This window comes from Aquarana catesbeiana, linkage group LG10, assembly GCF_042186555.1.
Source record: "Aquarana catesbeiana isolate 2022-GZ linkage group LG10, ASM4218655v1, whole genome shotgun sequence".
Lineage (NCBI taxonomy): Eukaryota > Metazoa > Chordata > Amphibia > Anura > Ranidae > Aquarana > Aquarana catesbeiana.
Window position 1 is genome coordinate 168,265,586 of NC_133333.1, and position 15,318 is coordinate 168,280,903.

Consider the following 15,318-nt stretch of genomic DNA (forward strand, 5'->3'; position numbering starts at 1 on the left):
CAAAATCCCAAAGGTGAGATGCACCTAAGAGTCCAAAAAACTGCTATACCAATGCCAAATATAATGAGAAACAAATGGCATTAATAAAGCAAATACATGAAATGTATACGACCCATTGCGGTGCACTCATAAATGGGAAAAAACAAGAGGACAACACAAATACATATCATTCTGAAATATGCTAGATGTCAATTGCAGTGTAATTATCCTAAGTCCAAAGAAGAAATACATGCAGGAATATATATAATACAAAAAGTAGTAAACACATGGTAAAAATTGGTTATCCTTTCAAGGAACTTTCAAATGTGGTGGTCGTGGTTGTACCTACTGTTAATTTATTAAAGAGGGTGATACCGTAGTGTCTGCATCTACAGGTAAATCCCATAAGATCCATGTTTTAATTCTCATTATACATATACTTTCTCTGAGTAATATGAAAATGCTCTTTGGTCATCAATATATGATATCCACATAATGGGATCAATGTAGTTCATGCAGTTTTTACCATGTGTTTACTACTTTTTGTATTACATATATATTCCTGCATGTATTTCTTCTTTGGACTTAGGATAATTACACTGCAATTGACATCTAGCATATTTCAGAATGATATGTATTTTGTGTTGTCCTCTTGTTTTATCCCATTTGTTTCTCATTATATTTGGCATTGGTATTGCAGTTTTTTGGACTCTTAGGTGCATCTCACCTTTGGGATTTTGAGTTCCAATTGTGTAGTAGGTGTTTTCACCTAATTACCCGTTACGATGGATTGGTGATTTATTTTCTTCCCTCCCCTTTTTTTCTTTTATATATACACATTTGGTCTTTCATCAAATTAGCTATGAGTAAGCACCATTTGATGTGAAACGCGTTAGTCCACTTTTTGTCATTTGTCTGCATTTTGGAATTTTATCTACAGTTTTCAATAAAGATGCTTTTTCAAGGAGTGCGCCAGTCCAGGATTTTCCTATCTCCATAGACTTGTGCATAGCCAGCACCCAGAAGTTTGCAGTAGGGCGGGAGTATCCACCAAAGCAGGGGGGCTTAGAGAGCGGCATCTCCTTTTCACCCTTCCTCTCTAACCAAAGCTTTTTTTGTATGGTATAGAGTAGAAAATGGTTAAAAGCTCTATCCATTTTCTTTTTGCAGTCTGTGACCCACTGACCCTTAACTTACTGTTACAGAGACACAGCAGGAAGTGGGAGGAAATCCCAACACACACAGTAATTACCTGAGCAGGTGCCCCTGTTGGAAGACTTCTCTTGACCTTATGTTGCAGTGACAGCTGTAGAGTTTTAGATTAACCATCTCTTTCTGTTCAAGTGACAAGGGGCAACCAGGACAGACCACAAAGGTGAATTACCCCAGCATTAATAGACAGCATAAAAATATGGTAGGGGTCTAAAAATTGGCAAAGCTATTTCCAGCATAAAAAATGGCATTACACAATATGGGTTCCAACACTCCCACACTCTATCCAAAACGAAAAAAAACTAGCAATAGACTTTAAGCATAACCGCTACCGCTGGCCAGATACACATGCCAATTTCAACTGAATGTTTCATGACAATACACTACTAATACTTTAGATCACGAGCATCAAACCTTTAGACCTTCCTGGGCCACATTGGAAGAAGAGGAATTATCTGTGGCCACACATAAAATACACCAACAAGGATAGCAGAAAAAGTCACAGATCACAAGTTAACAATCACAAATATAAATCATGCGCCCGAGTAATAAAACTAAGCTTTTTTTGTAATATTTTTTATTATAAAAATAAAAGAGGGCAACATAAAACTATTTGATGATATTTGACAGTGTTTTTGATAAATGAATATCTTGTTCAAGTGATGCAGTAGCAATTCTCAAGGTATTCATCAGATATTTTGGTTCTAATTATGCCCTTTGTTGTTTCATCCTTGAAAATAGTTGCGCACATATATAGGTGCTGCCAAAAACTGGTGACATGAATAAGGTGTGATTGTGAAAAGTGGGATATTTTTCCCCTGGAAGATAAAAATATAAAAGTCCAGTAAAGAGACACTGTCAAAATTTTCTTCGGCTGCATGAGCTCACTAAGTGTAAATGCATTTTTATAAACATTTCCCCCAAAAAACTCCCAACATTTTTAAGTTTGGACTTGGGCCGCAGGTTGGACACCCCTGCTTTAGATCATTGCAACTGTTTTGGTATTTTGTGACATCAGACACATCTGAGCCAAAACAGTCCATGTGAAAGGATGGGCTACATACTAGAACTGGAAAATGTAGAACGAGTGGGCTTTAGAGGGTAGAGAAGGACACAAGCATGACCAGACTTGGGTCACATGCACTTGAAAATAACATCCAAAATTAAAAATTAAACGTAAGCAGCAAAACACAGATTATACCATTAAAAATTGCATTTTAATAATACAAATATACAAGTGTGAAAAATAAATAAGACTCCAAGTCCTTGCTTAAGTCTCATGTTCCTGCTTTGGAAAGCAACAGTCTGCATTGTTGTGAGTTAGGTGCAGTATGCAAATTGTTCATCTGTACTAAAAGTTTAACAACTGCCCATAACTCTTTCATTAGACAAAACACAGTTCTGTTCACTGTGATGGGTTCAAAATTTGAGGCTAAAGCCGGGCCCAGCAGCCGATGCCCCCTGGTTGGTGGTGGTCAGGTGAAAGCCGGTGTCTTTCAGGTCATCATCTCCCTGGAAAGAGAAAATAAACAGTAAAATCTGGGAAAGGGAGCAGCATACACAAAATGAATTAAACTAGAGTATAAAGGGAGACTTTGTATGAAGATGAGGAGTGATCAGCTTTTTTGGGCGCCAGCTGAATACTGCTCAGTGAAAGCAAAAAATGTGGTCCATTAACAGATGAATGCAGTGCTGTTTAATCCGCTTAGTGCCACTGCTGAAGTACTAAGGTGGGGCAGTAATGTGATGTAAACAAGATGCAATATCAGCTGCGAGCGTCATCTCATACAATAGAAGTGGTCTGGGCAACTGTAAAGCCTCTAGATCTGCCTCTACAAGTCAGGATGTATGGATTATCAAGATCATACACAATCTTAGTGGAAATTATTTACAATCCCATCATTATGTATGCATGTACATGTTGTCAAATGTTATTGCGCCTAATGTTCTAATTTTTTTCTTGAATGATAAGAGGAAAGTTTTCAAAATAAATATTAGACAAAAAGGTTATGATATTCATTCATAACTATACTCTGACCGGCCTGTGAACTTCTAGTCAGCTTGTAATAAACTTGTAATGGCAAGGCCGAACATTGATGTAACAAGGGAATAAAGCTGCAAGAATATTTTACTTGCAAAGCCTAATTATATAATTTTTTTCCTGGAGAAAATGAACGTCTGGATTAAACATCTGGATTTGATTACCCGTGGGTCCAGGCTGTCAGTGTGCACACATATGCCTCTGTTACGGCACGAAAAAAAAAAATCTGTATTTTAATATGACTGACAAAAGTAGTTATTTCTTCAAAATAAATGGATATAAAAAGGAGAAGAAAACATTGTCTGATTTAGGTCTGTCAAAATATTTTCAGCTTAGGTCAAAATCAGAAACCATCAAACTGCACAGCACCCTCTACTGGTCTTACCATTCAAGAAAATGCTCAAATAGTTAGGACCTTCATAATAGCAGAATGTTGCATTTTCACTCATACTCCGCTTTACCACATCAAATATTTGTATTCATAAATTTACTTCTGGTAAATAGGATCAGTCAGATAACAATATACCCAAGAGAGAAGCCCCAAAAGGTAGTAGTCACTTGCTAATCGTTGGCTTATATATCGATTACAGAGAAGTGGCATCACACAGAGAAGCTGAAAAGGTACGGCTTATGGTGTAATATGTAGCCTAGGAGTCTGCGAAAAGTAGGAATTTTACTTTGTGACTGGGAAGTTGATTCATAAAAGGCAAACAGTCTGTAAACTTTGCAAGGGAATCTTTCCCAGAGCTTAGTGAAGGTGGTGCAATTCCACTTTGCAAAGAATACCCAATAATGTGTAAGGAAAAATAGGAAAAAACTGCATTTTGCTTGCACATCACTGAATGATGAAAGTCAGTCTCACCTCATTCACTAAGATGTGGGGAAAATTTGTTTGGAAAGTGCAACTTCACTTTCAAAGTGAACAGTCTATTTAAGCCTTTAGTAAATCAACCCCTTGGTCTACAAGTGCTAACCCTCTGTATGTAGCGTTATTATGGTTTTACCCTTTTTTATCCTTTCTCTGGGAAAATGATGCAGTCAAAACCCTCTTTGTTCTGTTTTTGCATGCACACATATAGCTCATTGTTATACAGTAAACTGGGTGCTAGCAGACATCCAGTTGGCCAGGGATTAGCTCCAAGAGATCTACAATGTGCCTGGAGCGCACCTACACTGCTCAGCATAAAGAAGTACACCCCTTTTGAAAAATAAGATTTTAATCAATATCTTAATGAATACAAGAACAATTTCCAAAATTTTGACAAAACTGAGTTTTCTAGAACATTTGTTTAGCTCATTAAATGAAAGTAAGGTAAATTTTATAACTTAGATTACAAAATCTTCAGGTTTACTCAAATTAGTTGATGAAAAAAATGAATACACCCCACAACAAAAACTAGTACATCTAGTATTTAGTAGGGACAGCACCAAGTCTTCTAGGCATGGAATGAACAAGTTGGTGACATATCGCAACATCTATCATTTTCCATTCTTCAAGAACAGCCTCTTTTAGAGCCTGGATGCTGGATGGAGAGAGAGATGCTCAACTTGTCTCTTTAGAATTCCCCATAGGTGTTGGATTGGGTTCAGATCAAGAGACCTACTTAGCCATTGAATCACTTTCACCCTGTTCTTCTTCAGTAATGTTACAGTGGCCTTAGGTGTGTGTTTTGGATCATTGTCATGTTGGAAAAAGTACACGACAACCAAGGACACAGAGTGATGATAGCATCTTCTCCTTCAATACAGAGCAGTGCATCTGTGAATTTATGATACCATCAATGAAATTCAGCTCCAAAACACCAGCAGCACTCATGCAGCCCCACAGAAGGACACTGCCACCACCATGTTTCACTGTAGGCACCATGAATTTTACTTTGTACTCCTCACATTTGTAAAGCCATCAGTTCCAAAATCATTGGAAAAAGGGGTGCAGGTCTGGAACATATTATACACAAACTATGGGTGTAATGAGTAACATGCTGTGAAAGGTGAACTTAGCCATTTAAAGGGGTTGTAAACCCTCGTGTTTTTTCACCTTAATGCATCCTATGCATTAAGGTGAAAAAACTTCTGACAGTGACAGGCCCCCTAGCACCCCCCACCCCGCGCTATACCTCTCTGCCCGGGGTTCTTGACTCTTGATTGGGTAGATTGATAGCAGTGCAGCCATGGGCTCCCACTGCTGTCAATCAAATCCAATGACGCGGGCGTCGGGGCCAAGTCCTACATTCTGTGTCTATGGACGTAAATGCTGGACTCGGGAGTGCGCTCGCAAGGTAACCCCCTGAGAGCACTTCTCCTAGGGGGTTATACGATGCAGGGAGGAGCTGAAAGCGCCGCCGGGGGACCCCAGAGGAGGATGATCAGGGCCACTCTGTGCAAAACGAACTGCACAGTGGAGGTAAGCATGACATGTTTGTTATTTAAAATAAAATAAAAAACGAAGCTATACAATCTCTTTAACGTAACATTTTCCTTTAGAATGGAAATGTTCCATCAGTGTAACGACTAAGTTCAACTACTATGGGCAAAAGTAAAAGATTCAAACTGATGGCTTCCTTAAGCCACTATATCTTACATAGTCATTGCACTTTATGCTATAGTGGCTCAGCAGTTAGCACACTTGCCTTGAAGCACTGGGATCATCAGTTAGAACCCCCACCAAGACAGCATCTGCATGGAGTTTGCATGTTTTCTAGGTACTACAGTATCCTCCCACACTCCGAAGACATGCTGGTAGATTAATGGACTCCTGTCTAAATGGCTCTAGTATGTCTGTGTATGTGTGTGACATGGACCTTAGATTGTAAGCTCCTGGAGGGCAGATACTGATGTGAATGAAAAATATGTAAAGTGGTGTGTAAATTGACAGCACTACATAAACAGCTGTAATAGAAAATAAATAAAATACTCCATGTTTTAATATTGATAGCTGAACTCACCAACTGGCTGTAGCCCAGGCCTCCTTCAGGAGGACGAGGACTTGTGCCGCGTTTCACCCTCTGCTGTTCACTCTTGGCTGGCCATGTTGGGAACACGGAAGGATCGATTGGCAGGGGGGTTTCTCGGAAATATTCATGCTTCAGCCCGTCTTCTGAATTAATTCTCTTGGCTGGGCAGTAAGTCAGGAACCTGTAGGAACAGAAAGCAATCAAGTAGCAAAACAGCTTACGAAGAAAACGGCAAACTTCGCTATGGACACTAAAACAAAACTGACATACAAATAATATTACTGAGCAGCACTATGCAAGGTGACAAAAATAATGAAATACAATCTAGTGTTTTATATATTAAAATCATCCAAAAAAAAGGCTTATATTTGACATGGAATCTGTTAGAGAAGAGGCTGCCATTACTGAGCTACGCTCCTCATATTTCTAGTTACCTGGCTGTCATGCTGACCCCTCTTGCGACAAAGTATTAAAGTTAGTGGGTCAGCAAAAGGGCCAATCAACTCGCATTTCCAGAAGTTGGTCAGCAATGGCAGTCCAAATTTTTATTATCAGTCTTACTTTAAAAATAAAGATTTCAGTACAAGTCAACTTTAATCAACTCCGGACCGCCCCATGTACATATACTGCAGCAGGGCTGCATGGCTGCGCAAAATCACATACCATTCGCGCCCGATTCAGAACCAATAAGTCATCAGGTCCAGGCCATTGTACAGGGAAACAGGCTATACATGGAGTTTCCTAAAGAAAAGATAGCAGCATGGAGCCCTCCGACTGCCCAGACTACATAGGGAGCAGCAGCACGATTGTTTGGGACTTGGTGCCACCCTTATTTTGAAAGGGATACCATTTATACGTGGACAATTTTTTACAAGCATGCCACTTTTCAGATGGGAGAAAAGCAAGGTGCGCAAAAAACTACATGCAGCAGAAGATGCAATGAATGGTATATTTAATTAAAAACAGCCAAATGGCTACTCACACTTATTTAAAGATCAATAGGCGTATAACAGTATACTACTGTGGTCACTCAGCGGGTCCCCGCTGGATGGCGGTGTGTAGATGTTAACACGAGAGGAGAGGAACAACTGGCCGGACATCTGTCTCGTCATCTCGGAACCAGCATGGAACGCGCTCAGAGTCGCATCGGAAGTGACGTTAGAACATGTCAACAGCCACTGGGTGGGTGGGCGCGCGCTGATTGTCCACAGGGGGAGCCAATCAGCGGGCCCGGTGGAAATCGCTCCCCGCAGAGAACGGCGGTCTGCTGACTTAAACAAGCTGACCGTCGCACTGTCAGGCATGGACACTCGGATCAGAGTGTCCATGCAGTGAGCCCATCCCCCCTCAGTTAGAAACACACTGAGGGAACACTGTTAACCCTCTTCCCTGCCAGTGTCATTTATACTGTGTCAGTGCATATTTTTAGCACTGATCACAGTAATATTGTCACTGGTTCCCAAAAAAGTGTCAGCTTTGTGTCCGATTTGTCCACCGCAATGTCGCAGTCCCGCTAAAAATTGCTGATCCTGCTATACACGTAAAAAATAAATAAATAAAAATGCCATAAATCTATCCCCTATTTTGTAGACGCTATAACTTTTGCGCAAAGCAATCAATGTACGTTTGTTGGGATTTTTTTTTACCAAAAATATGTAGCAGAATACATACTGGCCTAAATTCACTTTTAATTTTTTTTATTGCATATGTTTTATAGCAGAAATTAAGGACTTAAGGGCGTAAGTTGCTCATTTCACTTCCTCACTACCTATCACCGTTTCTGAGGCTATGAAATGCCAAGATAGCACAAACCCCCCTCCAAATTACCCCTTTTCGAAGGTAGCCAAGGTATTTGCTAAGAGGCACGGTGAGTATTTTGCAGCTCTGATTTGTTTTAAAAAATGAAGAAAGAAAAGGAAAATGTATTTTTTCTTTTTTCAAACTTTGTGACAAAATGCGAGATCTGTAAAATACTCAACATGCCTCTCAGCAAATAGCTTGGGGTGTCTACTTTCTGAAAATGGGTCATTTGGGAAATGCTATCTTGGCATTAAATGGCCACTGAAACTGTGATAGGTAGTGAGGAAGTGAAATGAGCAATTTACGCCCTTAGAAAGCCTGAAGGCAGCGATTAGTTTTCAGGGTCCTGTATGCGGCTAAACTCAAAAAATCTCACACATGTGGTATCCCCGTACTCAGGAGAAGCAGCAGAATGTATTTTGGGGTGTAATTTCACATATACCCATGGCATGTTTGAGCAATATATAATTTAAATGACAACTTTGTGTAAAAAAAAAAAAAAAAAAGAACAATTGGTGTAATTTTCCCAAAACTTGTGGCAAAACATAAAATATTGCATGGACTCCACATGCCTCTCAGCAAATAGCTTGGGGTGTCTGTTTCAAAAAAAGGGGTCAATTTGGGGGGTTTTGTACTGCCCTGCCATTTTAGCACCTCGAGAAATGAGATAGGCAGTCAAAGTAAAAGCTGCGTAAATTCTAGCGGATATACCATAGTTTGTAGACGCTGTAACTTTTGCGCAAAGCAATAAATATATGCTTATTGAATTTTTTTTTACCAAAGACATGTGGCTGAATACATTTTGGCCAAAATGTATGACAAAAATTTAGTTTATTGGATATTTTTTATAACAAAAAGTAGAAAATATCATTTATTTCAAAATTTTCAGTCTTTTTTCGTTTATATTGCAAAAAATAAAAATCCCAGTGGTGATCAAATACCACCAAAAGAAAGCTCTATCCATGGGAAAAAAAGTATGCAAATGTCGTTTGGGTACAGCGCTGCATGATTGCGAAATTACCAGTTAAATCAGTGCAGTGCCAAATTGCAAAAAGTGCTCTGGTCAGGAAGGGAGTAAAACCTTCTGGAGGTCAAGTGATTAAGACAAACAAGAAAACACTTTTCAACATACTTGTTCATGAGGTCAAATCCTTGGTCAGACAGGAGAGCTCCAAATCTCTTCCGTAGGTTGTTGTAGGGGTAATCTGCAAAGGTCATTTTCTTGATTGCAGGGAGTTCATTGTAACCTGGCCAGATCTTTTCACTAGGTGTTCCCAGATCCTAAAACCAAAGAAACAAGTTTTAGGCCCCTTTCACACTTGTACGGCCTGAAAGTTGTGCGACTTGAAGAAATGCCTGTGTAATCGTGAGGTCTTTGGATCTCAAGTCGCATCAAAGTCAGACCAAAGTAGTGCAGGGACTACTTTGAAGTCGCACAGATATGAAGAGTACTCATTGGAAATTATGGGGTACGACTTGTCATGCGACTTTGCAGTCCCAAGTCGCAGGACAAGTCACACAAGTGTGAAAGGGGCCTTAAGTGGACTGTGCAGTTTGCCTATTCACATTGGAAAGCCACTTACCAAACTCATTACCAAAATACATTTTAAAACAAACACAAAAACAACCAGATCATCCAACCAGAAGCGCTGGCGGGAGGACCCGAGAAGAAGAGGATCAGAGCTGCTCTGGGCAAAACCATTGCAGAGAGTGGGTAAGTATGACATGTTTTTTTTTTTTCATTAAAATAACAAAACAGAAGCTTTACAATCGCTTTAACCCTGTCTGTTCTGTACTTGCAGTTCATTATCAGTTGTAACTAGATTTGAACAATGTCTGTCCTAACAAAGGGTTAAAGGTTTAGAAGCGTCGCTTCTTGCATTGTATTTTAATGAGAGGGAGCTCATCCTGTCCTTAAGATGGAGATAGACTGGCCATAGATTATGCAATTTTCTTTCTTTCAACCAAGGGTTGAAGATCAGAAAATTGATCTCCCCATCAACACAGTGCTGATTCAGGTATCCCTCCCATGGCGCTATTGTATTCTAACAGCAGGAGGCTTCCCTGCCGTCAGAATGCAACGATCACTGCTAGCGGCTTTGGCTGCCGCCACGGATCGTATGAAAAAACCTGACAGACTGTTCTATACTGAAGTCAATCAATAGCTCGATTTCAGTACAACCAGGCTGCCCAGAGATGGATCAAAATGAATCCGGTTCCTGCTGAACTGGGTGTATTTTGAGCTGTCTACGGCTGGCTCAACTCTGACACTGTTCAAAAACCGAATCCAACCTTCTTTTAAGAAACATCAAAAAGGTTGTTTTTTTTTTTTTTCAGGTATGCCGTGTGAATGGGAATGCAAACATATAGTGGGGTCTTCTCAAATTTGACTGCGAAAGTAAAAATATGATTAAACCTAACACTATGGACCAACTGGGATACTCATCACAATATTGGGCTATTGGGATAGGACAGGCTTTCATCCCAATGACTCAATCATTAGGTGTATTCAAGAGAACCAAAACATTCCCAACAATACTAGAGGTGTTACCATTAGGGCCCCTTTCACACGGGCGTTCCGAACAGGTCTGCCTGTCAGTTTTTCAAGCGGACTTTATCAGACAGTCCATAAACCCCTAATGACCAGCGGGTTTTACACCCACCTACCTCAGATCTGATAAAAGAAAAAACAGAAGGGGATCTGTGCTCCTCCGAATCAGAGGGTATTCAGGTGTACATGGACAGCGGAGTTAGTTTACACCTGACCGCCTATAGAGCAGACCAGGCTCTGTCCGTGTCTGCTCTGCAGAGACACGGATCTGTCATCCGCCCACTCTGCTCTGATCTGCAGGGGGACCATCGGACAGATCCCCTGCTGATCAAAACAGAGTCATCCCTGCGTGAAAGGGGCCTTAGGAAAGAACGGAGGTGCCTGCTTTGTTCTTACAGCACTAGATTGTCACACAAACTAAAAGAATGTCCTTTTACTAAAATGAATGCCAGTGACCGTCTTTCGGTTTAAAGGCTATGTTCACCTATAAGGAGAAAGTAATAAATGCACAATTTTACAGTGAAAAAAAATGTACATTTATTTTTTTCCCTGAGGAGCTTCGAAAGCACTGCACTCAGGAGCAGCGGGTCACGGGTGCAATGTCAGGCTCCTGCAGACACATTCTCCAACTTTCTGCCTGTGCAGGCTTTCTGCAAAAAATTTGGAGGAAGTGTCAATGAACTACAAGGGCGCGAAATACAAGCTGTCTGCCGCAGTGGCATACAGGACTAGTTTATTCATTCCCAAATCTCTGCGGATGAATGATAAGGCTATGTGCATGCAGCCCCGTGGGGGGATCAGGTAGGTACTGGAACATGGAACATGTTACATCCAAACATGAACCTATCCTTTAAACCTTACCTTAAATATCCTATTAATTTGGTCAATCTCAGATTTGCCTGGAAAGAGAGGTTTCTGGGTCAGCAGCTCCCCAAAAATACATCCTACTGACCACAAGTCTATGGCTGTAGAGTACTCCTGGAGAAGAAAATGGTAGACAATGTAGAATTAGGAAACAAAATCAAAGCAGTAATGTTGAAAAGCACTGTACTACATAAATCATCATGATTCTGAGAAGAAGGGGTATTTAGAAGGCAGGCTTCAAACTTGTTTATTATGGCCACAAAATATTTAATGGATTTGCCACCATTAACTCTTATGACCAGTTCACTGCCGCCTAGATGCCCAGGCCAAACTTAGCAACTTAGCAAGTGAGCCCAGGTTAACTTGCGAATAATTATATGACTAATGTGTGTACCTAAATGCTTAATAACTATATAATTAATATGCATACCTAAAAATACTTTTAATATATTTTAGGAGCTTTTGTTTGGTACGCTGTTTAATAAGACACATTTTTCTATATTCTAGGCTGAGAAAAGTTTAAAAAAGAAATGTATATATATATATATATATTTTTTTTGCTTTACTTAATTTCTCTTAATATTGTAATTGTATCAAACAAATACAAGTATTAAATGTCATACATTGCCGATTTAACTGCAGCCTGAGGGCTTATCTGCAGTTTTATGTTCTCAGTGAAGCATATGAATCATATCATTACTTTCATTTGTTCGTGATCGTTCACTGGTTCATGGGGTTACTGATAGCCTGAATTGAGACCCACCAAGCAAAAAAAACCCCATAACATTTGCCCGACAAGGGTGCCTGTCTCTCTCAACACATTACATTACCAGGAGACAGGTGCAGAGAACTGCTCTTTGCACTGAGAATAAAGCTCCACCCTAACCCTGACCTGAACACTAATCCTCTCTGTAACCTAACCCCTAATAACCTTCCTAATGTAAACTTAACCTCTTGTTTTCATACTCCTCTCACCAGAATCCTCTACGCTAAAGACTAACCCATCTATGCTAAAAGGTACCAGTTAATTCGCTAATGTCACAATTAGAGCCTCAGGTTTTAATCATGTGCTTCAAAAAAGAAAAAAACCCCATTGAAATCCATGCATCTGGCGGCCTGCATGTAGATTAGGGGCCAGGCGCATGGATTATTAATCAGTTCAGGAGAAAGAACTTAATATGTCCACTATACGATAAATGTATTAATTTAATTTATTTTTATTAATTTATAAATTAAACACCACAATAACAAGGCATGTTGTGCTGTCAAATGACAACATGTTTAATGTACTTACCTTAGTTCCAAGTAAAAGCTCCGGGGCTCGGTACCACAGAGTCACTACGATGGGGGTGTAAGGTTTAAGAGGAGAACCATACTCGCGGGCCAAACCAAAGTCCCCAACCTGTAAGAAAAATCATTACTCAAACAATATAGACAACAGGTCAAATCTTTGCTAAATGTGTGTTCAATACGGAGTGAATCTCACTTAAAAAAAACTTTGCTGTCCACTTCAAAATGCCAAATTTTTAAAGGCTAATCTAATAAGCTTTACTTCTTTATAATATAAAGCGACTGTATACTAAAAAAGAGTGTTAAAGTGTTTGAAAAGGCTCAAAGGTTTTTGTACATTCATGCATTCTATGCAGGAGGGAGGGGCCAGGAGAGCTGGCGGGGGGACCTGAAAAGAGGAGGCTTGGGCAGCTGGCGGGGGGACCTGAAAAGAGGAGGCTTGGGCTGCTCTGTGCAAAACCACTACACAGAGCAGGTAAGTAGAACATGTTTTTTGTTTAAACATAAAAAAATTACCTTTATTATCACTTTAATACACAGGTCACAAACAGGGAGGGGAGGGAGTACAAATAGGATGGAATAAAAGATTAGAAAAAAAAAAACAAACAAAAAAACAAACAAACCATAATCTATTAACGTTCCATTTTCCCCACCACATTCTGCAGCTACCAACCTCCCCTCCTTCCTCCATTATAAGAGGAATAGGATGGCTTTCAAATGTAAACTGCAATGTTTCTATTTGTGATTGCTGTGATTCATTGCAATTACAAGGCACAGAGCTACTCTGATTGGCTCTCTGCATCTTGTTGGTGATCTGTACTGTACAACTCAATCGCAGGCAGTGTCCAGAAAATGGAGTCCGCCTACCTACCTTTTTTTTTTTTTTTTTTGTTTAAATATACTATATGGTAGCAATGAGGTGGTTAAACAGTGTGTACATGAACTTGCATCTCCTCAGTGGGCTTGTTCATGCACCTACAAAGGAATGGAGTATGGCGCATTACAATGGCCCTTAGTATAGTAGAGCTCTCTACATATAGAGTCCACAAATCGCTAAAAACAGTCAATAAAACAATTGGAACAAGTCCATCTGAGGATGAAGTCACAGGGACACAGGGATTCATTTTGTTCACGCATCTAACAGATTGAGCAACAAGTGCTGGCAACAGCATTATCTCAGACAACAGAGACCAGCTAAAAATATTGAATCATTCAAAGAGGCTGTGTAGACAGGCTTTTGTTTACTTCAAGACGGTTTTGCAATCCCACTGGTCTATGGAAATGCTGGATCCACTTAAAGCAGATCAAATGCCCCATCGGCTGCAGCAACTGGTCAACAAAAGTTTTCCAAAACGCCCATTTAACAAAAGTCAACCGATTTCTTTTGAACAGGGGCACCCACACATGGATCGAAATTTGCCCGAAGCGGTCAAATTCAAATTCATCCATGGCCAGCTTAATACCCAAATAAATTATTGAGAAAATAATACTAGGAACATCTACCAACTCATCTTCCATTTTCCTAATTCCAAATATCATCACAATGTCTTTTTAGTGTATTGTTAAGATGTTTCTTAATATATACATGGAAGACCGTTATTCTATATAGCATTTTTGTTCAATCTCAACCTTGTATCAGTAACCTCAAAATACTTGTATAAGACCCCTTTCACACTGGGGCGCTTTTGCAGGCACTACAGCGCTAAAAATAGTGCCTTCGAAGCGCCCTGAAAGAGCCGCTGCTGTCTCGCCAGTGTGAAAGCCCTGAGGGCTTTCACACTGGAGCGGTGCGCTAGCAGGATGCTAAAAAAAATCCAGCTAGCAGCATCTTTGGAGCGGTGTATACACCGCTCCTGCCCATTGAAATTAATGGGGCAGCGCGGCTATACAGCCGGCATAGCGCTGTTGCAGCAGCGCTTTGTGGTGGTTTTAACCCTTTTGCGGCTGGTTTTTAACCCTTTCTCGGCTGCTAGCGGAGGGTAAAAGCTCCCCGCTAGCGGCCAAATAGCGCAGCAAAATTGATGGTAAAGTGTCGCTAAAAATGGCCGCCCCCGCGTGAAAGGGACCTAATACTTGGTACAAATATACCTATCTTTTAGTTTTAAGTTAATTAACCTAAAAATAGACAATCATTCTAACTGAATACCGCCCACCCCCCATTATATGTCTCTATATTGTATATATGACATAATTAGTCTAAAAACCTAAAAATCATTCCATAGAGGACAACTATTATAAAGCAATCTGGCCAAAAGTCACCCTATCTATAGGAACCTTAAACATCCAAGTACCTTTAAAATTCCAGCATGACTGAGCAGCAAATTGGAGGTTTTCAGATCCCTATGAAGAATCCAGTTATCATGCAGATGGCGGACTCCCCGTAACAGCTGAATCATTAGAGTTTTCACCTCACCTGTGGAGAGAGTGAATGGATGAGAACTAGTACTCTGTAACAGTTCACAGCACTCCTAGCACACAAGCTAAATACACAAGTGGTACAAAGCTTTCTTTATCTGAACTAATCAGCAACAGATGTCAGTTCACATGGAAAAAAATTTAAACCTAACTTACATTGAACCGTACAAAAACTCTGAATGTAAGAATTTTTTTTTCAGTTCTGAGAATTA

At 40.1% G+C, this 15,318-nt stretch overlaps 1 protein-coding gene across 9 annotated transcripts in view; it reads right to left on the reverse strand.

The window, feature by feature from the left end:
- Nucleotides 1-2,386: 2,386 nt before the first annotated feature.
- LOC141111015 (cyclin-dependent kinase 11B-like) overlaps nt 2,387-15,318 on the reverse strand; it is a 100,293-nt gene continuing 87,361 nt past the window's right edge. For all 9 annotated transcript variants that reach the window (XM_073602922.1, XM_073602927.1, XM_073602925.1 and 6 more), the window contains 6 exons: nt 14,983-15,104; nt 12,696-12,803; nt 11,399-11,515; nt 9,119-9,267; nt 6,178-6,367; nt 2,387-2,703 (listed from right to left, as the gene is read on the reverse strand). In XM_073602922.1, the coding sequence (XP_073459023.1) occupies nt 2,611-2,703; nt 6,178-6,367; nt 9,119-9,267; nt 11,399-11,515; nt 12,696-12,803; nt 14,983-15,104 (779 nt within the window). In that variant the 3' untranslated portion in view covers nt 2,387-2,610. The remainder of the gene's footprint in view (nt 2,704-6,177; nt 6,368-9,118; nt 9,268-11,398; nt 11,516-12,695; nt 12,804-14,982; nt 15,105-15,318) is intronic.